Source organism: Gracilinanus agilis, chromosome 3, assembly GCF_016433145.1.
Source record: "Gracilinanus agilis isolate LMUSP501 chromosome 3, AgileGrace, whole genome shotgun sequence".
Taxonomy (NCBI): domain Eukaryota; kingdom Metazoa; phylum Chordata; class Mammalia; order Didelphimorphia; family Didelphidae; genus Gracilinanus; species Gracilinanus agilis.
This window is the reverse complement of record NC_058132.1, coordinates 8502462-8514368: the sequence shown is the minus strand read 5'-3', so window position 1 is coordinate 8514368 and position 11907 is coordinate 8502462. Positions and strand designations below refer to the sequence as shown.

Below are 11907 nucleotides of genomic sequence, written 5' to 3'. Positions count from 1 at the left end.
GGTGGGGGTAGGGGTCTGCCAGGAGCGGGGGGCCGGGGGCAGGTGTGAGAAGTGGGGGGGCAACCGGGGAAGGGGCAGGTCTGGAATGGAGAGAGAGGTGTGTGTGTCTGTATGTGCGCGTGTTTGCATGTGCGAGATCCACGCACACTCGGGGGCGGGGCGGGAGAGTCAGAGAGCTCTGCCGGAGTCAGCTGGCATTTCCAGCCAGCATGCCTTTGCCCAGGCTGTTCCCTTACGCCCCGATTGCCCCCTCCACTCCCCCTTCCACCTCTGAGAGGCCCAGGCCCCTTCAGAATGGGCGAAGGTGCTACTGCCTCTTATGGGAATGCCCGGAAAGGCCTTGGTTACTTAAGTACTTCCTGGGCTGAGGGCGGGGAGCCCCCCGAGGAGCTCACAGTCCGCTGGGGGAGGAAGCCCCTAGAGGAGGTGCCAGCCTCCAGGTCGAAGGCCCTACGGATATAAAGGACCACCAGCTCTCAGTGGGCGCGTTTGTTTCCGTAAAAAAGGTCGTGATTTCCAGAATCGGATTGTTATTAGTGGCAACTCCGGGGTGAGGTTTGGCCTCTGTGCTAGAGGTCCCCACTTCCATGTTTACTGCTTCCTTGGAGAGGAGGGCCTGAAAATCAGGTGCCCCTGAGGCTACAGCCTCTCCCACCCTGAAAGAAGAAAGCCCCTTGAGGATGGTGCTGCCTTGGTTTCCCCAGCCTCACAGGGCAGTGCTTCCCCCCCTGCATTTTAGGGAAAGGCCTTTGGGGGGGCAACTCAGAGACCCTCATTATTTCACTCTTCTCTTTTGGGCCCCAGGCAGCGACCACCAAGGTTCCTGAGGTGCGGGATGTGACTCGGATTGAGCGGATTGGTGAGTGGGGGTGGGGAGCTTAGACCTTGAACACCCCAAATCCTCTTCTTGAGGACTCAGATCCCCCCAGTCTCTGATGCAGACATCCTGCCTTGGAAGCCTACACGATTTTAGGGAATGGCTTCTGAGGGCCTTGCCTGTGGTTGTGGCAGTGCCCTCTCACGGCTGCAGGGGGCACCGAGGGGTCTGCCTCCATCTCCACAGCCCACTGGCACCTCTGACTCACCTATCATTTTGCTCCTTAGCCCAACCCTCCTTCCACCTGTGGGTACTCATTACTTGGTCTAATCCTTGGAGCAGGTTTTGAGCCTCAGTTATCACCTCAGCCCCTCCAGGCTAGTCCCTACTCTTACTGCCAAGATCTGCCTTTTTGCCTCAACCTTGGCAGTAGATCTAATAATGATAATAAAAGCTACATTTGATGAAGAACTGCAAAATTTTCTGACTGCTTTACAAACATAATTTATGTTTTACAGTTGGGCAAACTGAGACAAACAGGTTCAGTGACTTGCCCAAGGTCATGCATCTAGAATTTCTCTAACAATCCTTTGTGGGCCAGAATACAGAAAACTTTCCTGCTGCTCACATCTGGTTATATTTGACCTCTGCTCACAAGCCCGAAAGGGCTCCCTGCTATCTGGCCACTGTCCCTGATTTCTTTGCCTTACACGCCTGGTCTTTGTTAGCTGACGCCACCCTGAGCTTTCATCCTATGTCTCATTTTTAAGTGTTTCTTTTGCTGTGGTTTGGGGTCCATGTCACCAACATGTTCCACTATCCCTCGCCTGCCCCTCCCCACCAGGAGCTGACCCAGAAAACAGCACTGAGTGCTGAATGCTGGGCAGGTAATGGGGCTAATCTCCACACCCTCTGGTGCTCTGTGAACTCTGGCCAAAGGGCCTTTGTGCGCTCCTGCCCTCTGCCTTTTTCCTCCCCTGCACCATCTGGGATCACCACCCCCAGGAAGCCTTCCCTGACCCTGCACTCTCCTGCTCCCATCCTGTTCAGTAATGAGCTTCTTCTTTTAAAAAATGTTTCAATACTCACCTTTTGTCTTAGACTCAGTGCTGTGTTTTGGTTCCCAGGTAGAAGAGTGATCAAGGCTAGGCAGTGGGGGTTAAATGACTTGCCCCGGATCACACAGCTAGGACACGTCTGAGGCCAAATTTGAACCTAGGACCTCCTGTCTCCAGCTTCTCTAGCTGCTCCTTCACCTTTTTTCTTTAAATTAATTAATTAACTAACCAATTAATTGATTGATTGGGCAAGGGTGTTTTTCCATGATTACAAGATAATGTTCTTTCCCACCCCCATAGCCAACAAGCAATTCCACTGAGTTTTACTTGTGTCATTGATCAGGACCCATTTCCGTATTATTGATAGTTGTACTGGGGTGATCGTTTAGAGTCTGCATCCCCAATCATGTCCGCATCAAGCTACATGATCAATCACATGTTTTTCTTCTTTCTGTGGATGGGGACAGCGCTCTTTCTCTTAAGTCCCCCAGAATGCTCCTTCACCTTTGTGTCTTACTCCTCAGCCCTGTCTATGGATTAGAGGGATGGGGTGTGGGGGTGGATGACCTCTGCCCGCTGGGGCTGCTGGGTTCTGTCTTCAAGCAGTGTGTGTGTTGTCTCTGCCCGACAGGTGCTCACTCCCACATCCGAGGCTTAGGGTTGGATGATGCTCTGGAGCCCAGACAGGTAGAGGAAGAGGGGCAGTGGGGGACATGGCCATGGTCTGAGTAGGGAGGGGTCCTGAGAAGGTCCCTTTGTGTGCCAGGGGTATTGTCTGCCTTCCTTTCCCCTTGCAGGTGTCCCAGGGCATGGTGGGACAGCTGGCCGCCCGGCGGGCTGCTGGTGTGGTGCTGGAGATGATCCGGGAGGGGAAGATAGCTGGTCGGGCCGTGCTCATTGCTGGGCAGCCTGGCACAGGGAAGACGGCCATTGCCATGGGTAAATGGGAGAGAACAGGGCCAAGAGGAGGGGGAGCCTGAAGTTGGGAGGCAGAGCTGGAAGGGCCTTCGTGGGGCCCCAGGGTTATAAGACTTGCCCAAGGTCATGTAGTGAGTGAGTCAGACAAGGCTGAGCAGGCCCTGGATCTTGTGACTCCCCAGACTTTGGCTCTTTTCACTGCTCACAGGGGCCTGTGTCTGGCATCTGGGTTCTGAACTGGGGAGGGAGCAGGGGCAGTGGCAGCAGTTCCAAGTTCTTTCTCCTTCCCTTCTCGGAGGTATGGCCCAGGCCCTGGGACCGGACACGCCATTCACCGCCATTGCTGGCAGCGAGATTTTTTCTTTGGAAATGAGCAAGACAGAGGCCCTGACCCAGGCTTTCCGCAGGTCCATTGGGGTCCGAATAAAGTAAGTGAGCCCCTGGCTGAGGCCTGCTGGCCCGCTTCATCTCCAGGACAGCCTGTGCTGAGGCCTGGGTGGAGCAGCCGTCTCAGGGAGGGAAAGGGCTACCTCAGCCCTTCCCAACCATTCCCTCCTTCTGCCTTCCAGGGAAGAGACTGAGATCATTGAAGGGGAAGTGGTGGAGATCCAGATTGACCGGCCTGCTACAGGAACGGTGAGTCTCAGCCTGGGGACGATGGCCATGCAAGGGGGGGTCAGCAGAACATTGGAGGTCCTGGATGATTGTAGAGCCCCAAAGCCGAAAGGGCCTCCAAATTCAGGCCACCCCACCCCACCGTTTTAAAGGGAAGATGCCAGCAGGGGAGAAGTGGGGATGGGAGGGGTCCCTCAGGTTTTTCCTTACAGGGCAGGAGCTTTGAGGATGGGGTGGGCTCAGGATGCTGTCTCCTCCCAGGGCTCCAAGGTGGGGAAGCTGACGCTGAAGACTACGGAGATGGAGACCATCTATGATCTGGGCACAAAAATGATTGAGTCCCTCACCAAGGAAAAGGTCCAAGCAGGGTGAGTAGAGGGCGTGCCAGGAGGGGGAGTGAAGGTGGAAAGGGCCAGGGGAGCAGGCTCCAGAGTCCTTCCCCATCTCTTTCTTTCCAGAGATGTCATCACCATCGACAAGGCCACGGGCAAGATATCTAAGCTGGGGCGCTCCTTTACCCGGGCCAGGGACTATGATGCTATGGGCTCCCAGGTACCATGATTCTGGGTAATCCCTCCAGTCCCCATCTCTAGCCCGCTAACCCATCCTTGTCCCCTGGGCCTTGTTCTGGAATCTCCAGCCCCTCCTCCCTTCCCAGGCTCTCACCCTTTGCATCCCTTTCAGCCCTGTACTTAGCCATCCAGTGCCGCTAGCCTCCTGGCTGTTCCATGAGCATGACCCTCCGTCTCCAGATGTGCCTGGAACTCCCCCCTCCTCATCCCCACCAAAGCTGTGCTTCCCCAGCGCCTCTTAGGCAGGCCAAGGCCTTGCCTTCATTAATTCTTCCCTGTCGATCCTCCGATGCCTCCCCTCTTGGATCTTGTGCTCCTTCAGGGCAGGGACAGCTGCCTATCGTGTATGCCTGGTGTTTAACCCAGCGCCTGACACGTAGCGGGTGCCTGATATGTGTTTGTCCATCCACAGGCCCTCCAGGGACTTTGCCTCTCTTCTCCGGCCCCCACAGCTCCCAGGGCCTGCTTCAGCCCTCTGTGCCCCTTGACTGGCAGGTGTCCCCTATAGCTCACCTGCATATGTCTCTCGCCATCACCCCCCAGGCCAGGGAGGGGTAACTCTCCACCCCCATCCACGTGAGGTTCTCCTCCTGGATCCTTGAGGACTCTGGGGCAGGAGTAAGGTTTGGCCTTGGGCTGGGCCCCTCTGTCCGCCCGTGTCTGCCTCTGACTGGCATTTCCTCCTCATCTTCCTGGCTACAGACCAAGTTTGTTCAGTGTCCGGATGGGGAGCTTCAGAAGAGAAAGGAGGTTGTGCATACGGTGTCTCTCCACGAGATTGATGTCATCAACTCCCGCACCCAGGGCTTCCTGGCACTCTTCTCAGGTGGGTGTCCTCCCTGGCCCTGGCGTGGGGCGGACCAAGGAGCCCCTGGGGCCCATCCTTGCTCACCCCAAGCCCTCCACAGGTGACACCGGGGAGATCAAGTCTGAGGTGCGGGAGCAGATCAATGCCAAAGTCGCCGAGTGGCGAGAGGAAGGCAAGGCTGAGATCATTCCTGGGGTGAGTCCTGGGAGCTGAGGGTGGGCACATGGAGGGACTGCTGGTGGGCAGACTGAGCCCTGCCTGCCCTGTGCCCCAGGTGCTGTTCATAGATGAGGTTCACATGCTTGACATCGAGAGCTTCTCTTTCCTCAACCGGGCCCTGGAGAGTGACATGGCGCCTGTGCTCATTATGGCTACCAACCGAGGCATTACCAGGTTAGGGGGCACAGCGGGCTGCCCGGGGAGGGGGAGGCCAGCCCTGGACTAGGGGAGAGTCGAATAGGGGGGTTTCTCTCCTCCCCACAGAATCCGGGGTACCAGCTACCAGAGTCCCCACGGCATTCCCATTGACCTGCTAGATCGGCTGCTCATTGTCTCTACCACGCCTTACAGTGAGAAGGACACAAAACAGATTCTCCGGATCCGGTGAGAGAGGGTGGGCTGGGAAGGACCCGGCAGGAGACCTTTGGCTGCCAGATCTAGGCAGGACCTTAGGGGAAGCTGATTCATGGTGATGCCAAGCTCCAGCTCGAGAGCAAAAGCCTCAGGGTCACAGACTAGAACAGTGTTTTAGGCACGCCTGGCCTTGTTCCTGGGGTGGCCCCTGGGCGCCCCTCCCTCCGAGGTGGCCTTGGGAGTGTGCTCCAGTTTCCCTTCTGTGGGCTGCCCTTTCTCCTGCTTGTGTGCCCCTCCTGGCGCAGGATGTGGCCTCCCTTGGGCCTTGGGCCCTCAGTCACCCACATGGTGTCCTGGAAGGTGTCTGGTTGGCGTGGGAGAGAGGGACCTTGGTTCCACCACTTCTGCCTGCTCACGACTATTACCCAAGCCACTGAGTATTCTCCTAGCTGAGGAAGGGGGCATGGAACCCAGGGGCCAGACTGTAGAGGCCCCTGTGGGGGCCCAGCTGAGCCCTGGCTGGCTCTGCAGGTGTGAGGAGGAGGATGTGGAGATGAGTGAAGATGCTTATACGGTGCTGACCCGGATCGGCCTGGAAACCTCTCTTCGGTATGCCATTCAGCTCATCACAGCCGCCAGCCTGGTGTGCCGGAAGCGCAAGGTGGGTCCCCGAGTCCTGCTGGCCCCTGGTGTGAGAGCTGAGCTGCCCCCTCTCCCCGAGCCTCAGGAGGCTGATGGCCCGGCCTCTCCCCCCAGGGCACCGAAGTGCAGGTGGACGACATTAAGCGGGTCTACTCTCTCTTCCTGGATGAATCTCGGTCCACACAGTACATGAAGGAGTACCAGGACGCTTTCCTCTTTAATGAGCTAAGTGAGTGCCCCCTCCTCCTCCGCGCTGCTGCCTGGGGCCTCCCACTACCCGGGGCCTCCTGCTGACCCCCTCTTCCCCCTCCTTGTTCCACAGAGGGTGAGACCATGGACACCTCCTGAGCGACCGCAGACGCAGACTCCCCGAGCTCCTGCCCCACTTTTGTACCCGAGTTGTGACACTGACTTTCTATAAAATTGTTCTGGAAACCTGCTTTGTGGTTATTGGGTCTTGGGGGGGACCCCAGGAACTAGGAGAGAGCTAGACCGCTATCCAGGCAGACAGGACGCCAGAGGCCAGATGAAAAACCTTTATTGGGGATTAGAGGGAGCAAGAGGGTGGAAAAGAGGCATGTGGGAAAGGAAGGGGGGGAGGCTGGGCCTGGGCTCTAGAGGAGGCGGAGGCTGAGGTGGGGCCGGGTGCACAGGTGGGGTCGGGCCCGGGGCCCCCCGCAGTCCGAGTGGCTCAGGCGGCAGGATCCACAAGCACAGCTGAGGGCCACAGGGAAGGAGAAGATGGGGTCCACACCAGGTGGGCATCCAGGCAGCCGGATGGAGGAGAAGGTCAGCTCCCTGTATGTGCAGACCAGCTGAGGGCCAGGAGGCAATGCGGCTGGCAGCACCCGCACCTGGGAGGGGAGGGGAGGGATGCCTGGTGATGGGGCTGCCCGGAAGAGAGGCCCGCCCCTAGCCCCCAGCCCCCAGCCCCCAGCCTCACCATGCTGGGGCAGTAGCCAGCACAGATGGTGGTGGTGAAAGTCACACACACTGGGCAGGCATCGCTCTCCGCAGCCAGGGTGGCGTTAGTTGGTCTGCACAGGGGGCGGAGGGAGCTGGCTCCACAGGAGCCCCCCTCCAGCAGCAGAAGCAGCAGCAGCACTGTTAGCTCCTGGGGGGAGCCAGGCATCTGAGACCCCAGGGCCCCCAACCTCCCATCCAGGCACTCCGGAGCTCCCATACCTCCCCCCTTTCTCCCAGACCCCATCCTCTGCCACCCTTCTGGTGCCGGGGCCCCCTCCCACCCGCTTCCCCATGGGTTTCCTGGGTGTCTCGGCTCTGCTGCTGGAGCCTGGAGCCCTTCCTTCCACCGCCCCTCTCCACTGGGCCTCCCGGGATCCCGGGCTCTGACCTGGTACCTCTCCATCCTGCGCTGGCCCTCGCCAGCCGCAGCCGAGGCACCTTATAAGTTCCAGGCAGTGGGGGCGGCAAGGCCACCAGGCTCTCTGCTCCTGGCTGGGTAACCTGGACACTAATCCCCGGGGCAGGCGGGGGCGGGCCCAGCCGAGGTCACTGAAAGCCTTGTGCATGGGCAAGGCTTTAGGTGGCTTTGGGGTTCCCAAACAGCCCTGAGGTGTGGGCAGGCCTCGCAGCATTCTCTCTGGGCTGGCCCAAGGCCAAGGCCACCGGGAGCCCTGGGAGCAGCAGAAGCCAGACCTCTTGTCTTGGGGGGGCCTGGGGGAAGGACCAACCGATCCATGAAGTGTGCACCCCAAGATGCGCTTTGGAAGCAAGGGCCCGGCTGCTACACCCGGGAAGCAAAGGAGTCGTGTTGGGGGGAGAAGGGCCTTGGCTCCCCTGGGCATGCCATCCGTCTTCAGCCCAGGCCTTCCTTGGCTGCCCAGTGCTTCCACTAATTGGGGGCCTCACCTCTCTGGGGGGGTCAGAGCAGGCCCAGGGCAGGATGGGAGGTGAGGCCCCCTGGGCCTGCCTCAGAGGGAAGGACTGGGCCTTCTGGGGGCACCTCGGGGTTGGGGGGTGGGGGGGTGTCCTTGAAGGCTCTGCCCCAGTAAGGGGGGCTGTGGCGGGGAGGTGACCTCAGGGGCGGGCACCCCAAGCAGAGTTCAGACGAAGGTGGGCTTCAGGCTGCCATAGCGGGAGTTTTCGGTCCGGTAGACGTGGGGCACGGTCTGCAGGCTGGGGATGGCCTGCCTCTGGTCCACCCAGGGAGCTTCCAGCGGGCAGAAGCGGTCAGGCAGGCTCATGGGGTGCTGGGGGGCCACGAAGGACTCCTGGGTCAGGGACAGGGCCCCTCGATGGGGGACTCTGGACTGGGTCTGGCTGACGCCCGTGGCACGGGGTAGAGGCTTCACCGACCGCCTGTTGAGCTCCGCGCAGCTCTGCTGCAAGGTCTTCTTAACACTCTTTAGGCGGCAGATGCCCAGCTGCTTCCTGCTCCACCAAGGAAGGAGCCCAGATCAGACCCTGGGCCCCGGAGCCCACCCAGGGGAGAGGACCAGACCCTGCAGGGCTAGAGAGTGCCAGAGCCCTTCCCCAAGTGCCATCGGCCACCCCCGGGGCTCCAGGGGGCTCACTTGGTGAAGAGGCGGTGGGTTCGGGCAGTCGTGGTCATGTAGGGCTGCTGGCGGTCGAGCACTCCCTGGTCTGAGATGTAGAAGGGCTTCCCGGCCAGCACCGGGTTCTTGGTGGTGGGGATCATGGCCTGGAGGGCAGGGGAGGGCACCGGACTCAGCACCCCTCCCTCCGGCCACCCGCTGCCCTCCCCCTGTGTCCCTTGGGCCTCACCTGGCTGGGCCCCTGGGCGTGGTGATCGGCCAGCTCCCAGGGCTGCGGGCCCACCCGCATGATGGTTTCGGGGCCCAGATTGGGCCAGCCTTGGTACTTGTCCCGCGTCTCGCTTTTCTGGTACGCCATGGTCAAGGGGCGCCGGAAGGGCCGGGCCTTGATCTGGGGGCGAGGAGGAGAAGCAGTTGCTGGAGCCTGCCAGGCCTGGCGCTGCCCGCCCTCGCCCCGGGGCCCCAGCGCCTCACCTTGTCTCCCAGGTCCTTGATCCCCACGGCTCGATCGATCATGGGCGTGAGCCGGTACGAGGGCTGCCCGTAGATGTCCCCGTGAGTCTTGGGCACGTACGCTGCGCCCGACGTCGTCTCCCAGCGGTTGAGGAGCTCATCGAAGTCCAGGAGGCAGGATTCTTGCTCAGCCCCTGGCGGGAGGGTCTCGGGTACCGTGCTCTGGGGGCAGCGGAGGGGGAGGGAGAGGCCTGAGGCGGCGCGGAGGAGCCTGGCGCCCGCCCCCGGCCCCGCATCCCCTCCCTCCCATGGCCCTCGGCCCCCGGGGAGCCGGGGGACCTGCTCACCCGCACTATAGGCGGGGGAAAGGGGGCGACGCTGCCCGACCCGGGGGGGACGCCCACACCGCTGCTGAGTTGTCGCCAGTCTGGCCGCGGGGGCCTCCGACCGCCAGGCCCCTCGACGGGACTGCCCAGGGGGCCGTAGTGCGAGGGCCGAGAGAGGCCGGCCATGGCCTCTGGCCTCCTCTGCGGTCTCCCTGCTCCACCGCCCCCTCTGTTGATGCCGTTGCCCGGGAGACCGACAGAACCTGCCTGAAGCCTAGACTGGCCAATGGGGCCCAGGGGGTGGGGTGGCCCGAGCCTGAGTCCGCGGAAAGAAGGGCCGAGAGTCACGGGACCTAGAAGGAAGGCAGGGAGGCTTCACAGAGTCCCCGCGGGCACAGCCCGAGGCGGAGAAGAAACCTCGAGGGCAAAGCCCGCCCGAGAGGACGAGGGGGAAAAAGACCTGGGGGCAGGAGCGAGGGGCACAGGCCGGGAGCCCGAGACCCGCGCAGGACGCTGCTGCCGCCCCCGCGGCCGGCCCGGAGGGGACAGAAATTCTCCCAGGGGCCCCGCGCAAGAGGACCAGGCCACGTGGGAAGACCAGAAGAGGCAAGGGCCCTCGGAAGCGCACCGAAGATGCCCAGAGATGGGCTCCGAGGGAGACCCAGAGGACCTGAGAAATAGACACCCAAGGGCACAGCCTGACCCCCGCCCCCAGCCACCCTTCCTCAGCCCCATGGGGGCCGGGACTCACTCACTCGGGGCTTTGTGGCCCTGGACTGGCCCCGTGCCAGGCAGAATCCAGTGCCCCTTAAACTGGGCGATGGAGGGCATGAAGACGGCGGCTTTCAGCGTCTGCCTCCTTTGAGTCCTCTGCCCCATGGCCCTCTGGACAGTTCGCCCCCTCGGCCTGGCCCAGAGCTGAGCTGATTGTCCACTCAAACTTCCCAGACGGATGGGACTTTAGAGAGTATCCAGTCACTCTCCCTTTGCTCAGCAGAAGTCCCTGCCGCTCAGCCTCTGTGGAACACTTCCAGGAACGGGGGACTCACTCCCTCTCCAAGCATCAGGGCTCCGGGTGGGACAGTTCTGAGTGCTGGCGATGCTGCCCCCTCTGGTTCCTAGTTCCGCCCTCAAGTGTGGGACCCTCCACCCCAAGTCTGTGCCTCTTGCCTTGGCTCTTGGAGTACTGGGAACATGGTGCTTTGGAGTCTTCTCTGGGCTAAGCGCCTCCAGCTCCCAGAACTTTACCTCGGCGGGTCACTCCACACAGGAGCCCTCAGTTCAACCGGGTGGCCCCTAGATCAAGCGGTGTGACCTTGGGGAAGTCCCTTTCCCTTCCAGGTCTTCTGTCTTCCCCTGGGAAGCCGGTGCCCACGGTCTGCTCGCGTTAGGCGCGCCCACCCGCAGCGGCCCGGCTGAGCAGGGTGCACACACACGCCGTGTCGATGCGGATCCACCTCCAGCCCACTCGGCCCTGGCCGTCGGCGGTCAGCGCGCGCACGTACGACTGCTTGGCTTTGCACTCGGACACCCAATGCCTACGGTCCACGCCCCGGCAGCCTGGCCCGCCCTCGGGACCCTCGGAGCTCGCCGCCGCTTTGCAGCGGGTCTCGAAGAAGTACTGGCGCAGGGGCCCGCCCCCGGCCGCCGGGACCTCCCCCAACACCTCCACCTCGCGGCCTCGCAGGTCCACGGCGGTGCGGCGGTCCGTCACCCAGCTGCTGACGGCGTCACACACAGCCAGCTCGCCCCGACGGCCCGCCTCCCGCCTGCTCCGGCTCCTGTTGGCCGCGACCACCGAGACCGGGGCGGCCTCCAGGAGGAAGAGGAGCGGGGGCCCCGAGGGGGCCCCGCGAGACAGGGCCACCCGGGGGGACAGCAGGTCCCACTCGAGCCCCGGGAAGGGGGGTACGGGGGGGGGCTCCCGGAGGGCCGCACGGAGAGGGAGGCCCCAGAGAAGAAAGAGGAAGGGCCAGACGAGCCTCGGAAGCATCGCTGGGACCGCCTGGGAAAGAAAGGGCCTGCAGTCAGAGGGGCAGGACGGCGGGGCTGCGCTGCCCCCAGCGACGCCCCCAGACTCCCCTGATCTGCAGGTCCCCTTCCATCACGACAGAGGAAAGGGAGGGGTTCGGGCTTACCGGACTTCTCAGGGCCACCTCCTCCTGGGCCCTGGCCTGGGAGATCCTGGGCTCTGAGGGGCCCCTGTCAGGGTCTCCCGGGTCCCCCTCCCGGCCATCACTCCCAGGAGAGGGAGAGGGAGGCGGAGGCGACCACCTGGAGGGGAGAGGAAGGAAGCTGGGGAGCGAGTCTCCCCCGTGGACCCTCGAAGGACCCAGGCATCCCTTCCCCCAGTCCGGGGCCCTCTGCGCAGGCTCTTTCCCAGGTGACGGGAACCTGGCCGCGATGGGAAGCAGATGTCGGGGAGGGGGGGCGGCTGATGGATGAGGCTCGAGGGCTGGAAAAGATTATGTCCCTCACGGCACATCCATCTCCCAGACAGCGGAGGGGGCTGGGGGCCAGGAAGACTGGGTTCTCGGGGGGCGCAGGGGAGGGGGAGGGGGCCGCCGAGGTCCCTGAGTGGACAGGACTGGGGGCGAGGAGCTCTG

General features: G+C 62.2%; 4 protein-coding genes across 5 annotated transcripts in view; 1 reads left to right on the top strand and 3 right to left on the bottom strand.

The window, feature by feature from the left end:
- RUVBL2 (RuvB like AAA ATPase 2) overlaps positions 1-6438 on the top strand; it is a 16474-nt gene extending 10036 nt beyond the window's left edge. Inside the window, exons 2-15 of the mRNA XM_044671000.1 lie at positions 805-859; positions 2507-2562; positions 2673-2814; positions 3092-3221; positions 3363-3429; positions 3670-3776; positions 3867-3960; positions 4683-4806; positions 4889-4983; positions 5063-5181; positions 5272-5391; positions 5893-6022; positions 6118-6232; positions 6326-6438. Coding sequence (XP_044526935.1) covers positions 805-859; positions 2507-2562; positions 2673-2814; positions 3092-3221; positions 3363-3429; positions 3670-3776; positions 3867-3960; positions 4683-4806; positions 4889-4983; positions 5063-5181; positions 5272-5391; positions 5893-6022; positions 6118-6232; positions 6326-6351 — 1380 coding nt within the window. The 3' untranslated portion in view covers positions 6352-6438. The remainder of the gene's footprint in view (positions 1-804; positions 860-2506; positions 2563-2672; positions 2815-3091; positions 3222-3362; positions 3430-3669; positions 3777-3866; positions 3961-4682; positions 4807-4888; positions 4984-5062; positions 5182-5271; positions 5392-5892; positions 6023-6117; positions 6233-6325) is intronic.
- Positions 6439-6525: 87 nt separating this feature from the next.
- Positions 6526-7394, bottom strand: LHB (luteinizing hormone subunit beta). 2 transcript variants are annotated; one of them, XM_044670999.1, is made up of 3 exons: positions 7358-7394; positions 6947-7117; positions 6526-6857 (listed from the first exon to the last, which is right to left on the bottom strand). In XM_044670999.1, the coding sequence occupies exons 1-3, from the start codon at positions 7370-7372 to the stop codon at positions 6618-6620; spliced, it is 426 nt and encodes a 141-aa protein (XP_044526934.1). In that variant the 5' UTR covers positions 7373-7394; the 3' UTR covers positions 6526-6617. The 2 variants fall into 2 exon arrangements, with proteins under 2 accessions (XP_044526934.1, XP_044526933.1); XM_044670998.1 differs by having other exon boundaries at positions 6947-7372.
- A 674-nt stretch (positions 7395-8068) lies between these two features.
- Positions 8069-9760, bottom strand: LOC123242885. Its single transcript, XM_044670997.1, has 5 exons — positions 9323-9760; positions 8997-9197; positions 8752-8913; positions 8541-8668; positions 8069-8397 (listed from the first exon to the last, which is right to left on the bottom strand). Exons 1-5 carry the CDS (start codon positions 9485-9487, stop codon positions 8070-8072), a joined length of 984 nt encoding a protein of 327 aa, XP_044526932.1. The 5' UTR covers positions 9488-9760; the 3' UTR covers position 8069.
- Positions 9761-10688: 928 nt separating this feature from the next.
- On the bottom strand, positions 10689-11489 carry NTF4 (neurotrophin 4). Its single transcript, XM_044671214.1, has 2 exons — positions 11440-11489; positions 10689-11306 (listed from the first exon to the last, which is right to left on the bottom strand). The coding sequence occupies exon 2, from the start codon at positions 11292-11294 to the stop codon at positions 10689-10691; it is 606 nt and encodes a 201-aa protein (XP_044527149.1). The 5' UTR covers positions 11295-11306; positions 11440-11489.
- Positions 11490-11907: the final 418 nt, after the last annotated feature.

Coding starts and splice junctions, on each gene's coding strand:
- LOC123242885 (XM_044670997.1), bottom strand. CDS start 9,487: ATGGCCGGCCTCTCTCGGCCCTCGCACTACGGCCCCCTGGGCAGTCCC. Junction 8,914..8,996: donor TCAAGGACCTGGGAGACAAG/GTGAGGCGCTGG, acceptor CCTCGCCCCCAG/ATCAAGGCCCGGCCCTTCCG. Junction 8,669..8,751: donor ACGCCCAGGGGCCCAGCCAG/GTGAGGCCCAAG, acceptor CCTGCCCTCCAG/GCCATGATCCCCACCACCAA.
- NTF4 (XM_044671214.1), bottom strand. CDS start 11,294: ATGCTTCCGAGGCTCGTCTGGCCCTTCCTCTTTCTTCTCTGGGGCCTC.
- LHB (XM_044670998.1), bottom strand. CDS start 7,372: ATGGAGAGGTACCAGGTCAGAGCCCGGGATCCCGGGAGGCCCAGTGGA. Junction 6,858..6,946: donor CTGGCTACTGCCCCAGCATG/GTGAGGCTGGGG, acceptor CTCCCCTCCCAG/GTGCGGGTGCTGCCAGCCGC.